The sequence below is a fragment of the Mus caroli genome, unplaced genomic scaffold (genome assembly GCF_978045245.1).
Source record: "Mus caroli unplaced genomic scaffold, Mus_caroli_1 scaffold_15, whole genome shotgun sequence".
In the NCBI taxonomy this organism is placed as follows: Eukaryota; Metazoa; Chordata; class Mammalia; order Rodentia; family Muridae; genus Mus; species Mus caroli.
Genome location: NW_028227270.1, coordinates 98,661,852 through 98,666,411, shown reverse-complemented (window position 1 = coordinate 98,666,411; position 4,560 = coordinate 98,661,852). Strand labels below are relative to the sequence as shown.

At 43.6% G+C, this 4,560-nt stretch overlaps 1 protein-coding gene across 1 annotated transcript; it reads left to right on the top strand.

Annotated features, from left to right (window-relative positions):
• Positions 1-940: 940 nt before the first annotated feature.
• Positions 941-2,890, top strand: LOC110307491 (delayed-rectifier potassium channel regulatory subunit KCNS3-like). Its single transcript, XM_021179725.3, is given in 2 exon segments — positions 941-2,216; positions 2,218-2,890. Coding segments are annotated over 2 exon segments (1,470 nt in total). The 5' UTR covers positions 941-1,419.
• The last annotated feature ends 1,670 nt before the right edge of the window (positions 2,891-4,560 follow it).

The window sequence follows — 4,560 nt, the reverse complement described above, 5'->3', positions numbered from 1 at the left end:
ATCAAAGTTGTAAGAAGTGCTTCTGCTTGGAGTCCAGAGGAACAATGCCTAACCTGAGAGCTGAGATTTGATATTTCCTTGGGAGAAGGTTCTTAGGGAATCATCAGAAAAAGCACATAAGTAAGGGGGTAGCTTATTTTAATATGATCCCACAAATAAAATGATATGGAAAAAATTAATCACACCGCCCCCAAGGGAATGGGCTATCTACTATCCTATCTACTTATTCTGCCAGGGACCAGACTTGGCTGAGGGCAGAGGTGCCACGGCACTCCGGTGGAGTCAGCCTGTCAGGCAGAGATGCCTAAAAGCTGTTCACGAGGAAAAGAGTTTCAAGGAAGCTCTCCTCCTGGAGTCTGACGAAAGCCAGCTCTCCAGTTGGGTCAGCTTGACAAGCAAAAGCTTGGAAGCTGCCCACGAGGAAAAGAGTTCCACAGAAATTCCCTCCTGGAGTTTGGCATTTCCCCTAACCCATAAAATTAATTTTCCACCCCTGCGCTAGTCTAGTGTATGGATCCATGTGCTCTCTATTTAGTATTACCTTATTGTAAATGCCTTTTAAAATTGTATTCTGAATTAGCTAAAGCCTCTCACAGTGTTCCAAGATCCCAGATAGCAGCAAGGAGCTTAACCTATTCAGTAACTAATTAAGCACTACAATAAACAATAAATCATAGCCATTAACTCAGTTGTCTGCAGAAAGAGACAAAAATCCTCACTGAGATAAAAATTTTACCACAAGCTACATTCCATGCCAAGAGCAAGTTAATATACTATCCTAATAATGAGGATTCTCCAGACTAGATAAAATTTAACAAGGTCTAGAGAATTTCGGGGTCAGTGACACTACATATTCTTGAGGCCTGTCAAGAGTTAAACCCCCCTGGTGCTATTAACAATAAAGTGTGAAACTCTTGCCTGGCACAGGGCTGATCCGAAGCAGGGTGATAATCTCTAGAGTAAACATTTATCTGGTTCCTTTTGAAGTCACTCCTCTTGCACCTTGAAAACTTCAATGTGCCTTATTCTGTTACTCTGTATTATAAAAGTCTGAGGCGGCTCTCCTGCCGCCGTGCGGGGCTGCGCGGCAGGCCGGATCCCTGCAGCACGGACAGGCAGCGTGGCAGAACCCAGCCAGCCAGACACGCCGAGACTCCCTACTCCTGCAGGTGAACTTGACTTTACAGCATCTGCTTTGACTTGGACAACGAGAGGGCCACATTCTTCTCTTCTTTGAGTCACTAAATGCCGGTGCACACTCCACCCTCCAGCAAGGAAAGACAGGAGGAGCTTCTTGGATGACAATGGAGGTTCCATTGTGCAGGATGAGGGCAGGCTGTATGACATCGCCACCACGAGGGTTCAGCGTGATCTTCTGTGTCTCCCTTCCAGGCCAGCACTCTGCCTTCTCAATCCATCATGGTGTTTGGTGAGTTTTTCCATCGCCCTGGACAAGATGAGGAACTTGTCAACTTGAACGTGGGGGGCTTTAAGCAGTCTGTGGATCAAAGTACACTCCTGCAGTTCCCTCACACACGACTGGGGAAGCTGCTTACCTGCCACTCTGAGGAGGCCATTCTGGAGCTGTGTGATGACTACAGCGTGGCAGACAAAGAGTACTACTTTGATCGGAACCCCTCCTTGTTCAGATACGCCTTGAACTTTTATTACACAGGGAAGCTGCACGTGATGGAGGAACTGTGTGTCTTCTCCTTCTGCCAGGAGATCGAGTACTGGGGCATCAATGAGCTCTTCATTGACTCCTGCTGTAGCAGTCGGTACCAGGAGCGCAAGGAGGAGAGCCACGACAAGGACTGGGACCAGAAAAGCAACGATGTGAGCACAGACTCCTCCTTTGAAGAATCGTCTCTGTTTGAGAAAGAGCTGGAGAAGTTTGATGAGCTGAGATTTGGGCAGCTCCGAAAGAAGATCTGGATTCGAATGGAAAACCCAGCTTACTGCCTGTCGGCCAAGCTCATTGCCATCTCCTCCTTGTGTGTGGTGCTGGCTTCCATAGTGGCCATGTGTGTGCACAGCATGTCGGAATTCCAGAACGAATATGGAGAAGTGGATGACCCTGTGCTGGAAGGTGTGGAGATTGCCTGCATTGCATGGTTTACTGGTGAGCTAGCCATCAGGCTGGTTGCTGCTCCATCACAAAAGAAGTTCTGGAAAAACCCTCTGAACATCATTGACTTTGTCTCTATCATTCCCTTCCACGTTGTCTGTGGACACCAAGGAAGAAGAGAGTGAGGACATTGAGAATATGGGCAAGGTGGTCCAGATCCTTCGGCTCATGAGGATTTTCCGAATTCTGAAGCTCGCCTGGCACTCTGTAGGGCTTCGGTCTCTTGGGGCCACACTGAGGCACAGTTATCATGAGGTGGGGCTACTGCTTCTCTTCCTTTCCGTGGGCATCTCCATCTTCTCTGTGCTTATTTACTCTGTGGAGAAAGATGAACACAAGTCCAGTCTCACCAGCATCCCCATCTGCTGGTGGTGGGCCACTATCAGTATGACCACAGTGGGCTATGGAGACACCCACCCAATCACCTTAGCTGGGAAAATCATTGCAAGCACATGCATTATCTGTGGAATCTTGGTGGTAGCCCTTCCCATTACCATCATCTTCAACAAGTTTTCCAAGTACTACCAGAAGCAGAAGGACATGGAAGTGGACCAGTGCAGCGAGAACCCACCGGAGAAGTGCCATGAGCTACCTTACTTTAACATTAGGGACGTTTATGCACAGCAAGTACATGCCTTCATCACCAGTCTGTCTTCCATTGGCATCGTGGTCAGTGATCCTGACTCCACAGATGCTTTGAGCATCGAAGACAATGAGGATGCTTACAACACTGCATCCCTGGAGAACTGTACTGGAAAATGAGCAGGGGCATTTGCACAGATATCTCGTGTCCCTTCCTGACATTAGGTTAACACAGCTTTATAAACCTCAATGGGTTTGTTCAAACAAATCATTTAATTCTCAGGGTGTACCTTTTAGCCATAGTTGGACATTCATTGCTGAATTCTGAAATGATAGAACTATCTTTATTTTTCGCAGTGAGATCAATTAAAATGCCTTGTTCTGAAATTTATTTTTTACAAGAGAGAGTTGTAATACGGTTTTTTGGGGAAAAAGTAAATGATATTGGGAAGGATTTATTGCTACGGCTTATGCATCATTCTATATTTGCCATTCACTCACATTGAGCTAACTATAAATTACTGATGATAGAGCAGAGGCCCAGCTGACTGAAGATGATGACATGCATGTAAGATCTACAACATGAGACAATGCATGTACATCCATGTCATGTTCCAGACATGGGAATTAGGAGCCCAATAAACTTCTAATTTGGTATGGAGGAAAAAATAAAATAAAATAAAAGTCTGAGGCTCAACCAGAAAATTACATTCAGACTCAACACCTCTCCTGTGTGTGTCTCTGTTTGTCAAATTAATCCTAAGCTTTGCCCACCTACTCTAGAGACCCGTTTTACGCAGACACAGGGACCCAGAGGGTCTGCGGCACAGAGGCAGAAGAAGGGTGGATGCAAGAGAAGTGAAAGGAAGGAAGGATCAGACATGAGATGCCATTCCTTTCATGAGAGACGGGACAGAGAGGAAGCACATCTCTATATGGCTTTTCCTACTATGACAACTTTTGTCTCTTTCAGGATTTATTTGTACATAAGATCATTTCCTCAGAAATTTTATTCATTGACTACACAGCTTTTCAATGCACATTTTCTTCTAAAGTCTTTATGGATATATATAAGAATGTTAAAAAGGGAACACAGTGAACAAACAGCGATTTTATGAGAACTAAAAATTAACATTATGATAAAATCCATTTTCTTTAAACTTAATACCTTCTTCCTTAAGCTTGGTGTCATGAAGCCTTGTGGTCACAGAAATGCTAGACAGGATGACTGCATTTGAATTGGACTCTGTTTCAATTTGGCCTAAGATTAATGGATCAAAAGTTATTTTCTATTATCTATTATATCAAACTTGGCTTTCTACAAAGTTCAGTCTCTAACCGATATTTAATTCTTCCATTCCTTCCTCTGTATTTCTTTTATATTTGGTATAAGCTTACCATCCTTTTTCTTTGTTTCTTAAAATATTGTTCAGGTCCTTTGCTTAAGCAAGGGGACTCTATCAGTAAAGTTCTGATCTGACAAGTCTGTTGAGGAAGGCAGGCAATTCAATGAGACAAGATGCTCTCCTCTGTGTCTCTGTGTCTCTGTCGTGAACCCTTGTTTCAATATGATTCCTATCTTTATTACAATTCTGTAAAGAATAAAAGAACATCAGGATTCCTAAAGCTACTTACTTTTGCCTTCAGGAAAGTACCAAGGCTTGTCGTTAACCTGTATGATCAAAATATTTTCCTATTCATTCAAATCCTTGGTTCTAAGGTTGGACATTAAAAACCTAGCAATTCAATTACAGCTTGTGAGCTTTTAGATTTTCCCTAAGGTTTTCTCCTTTAATACATTTTCTCAAATCCTCTCTCATTCTTACTCATTGATGATCTAAATGTTTATT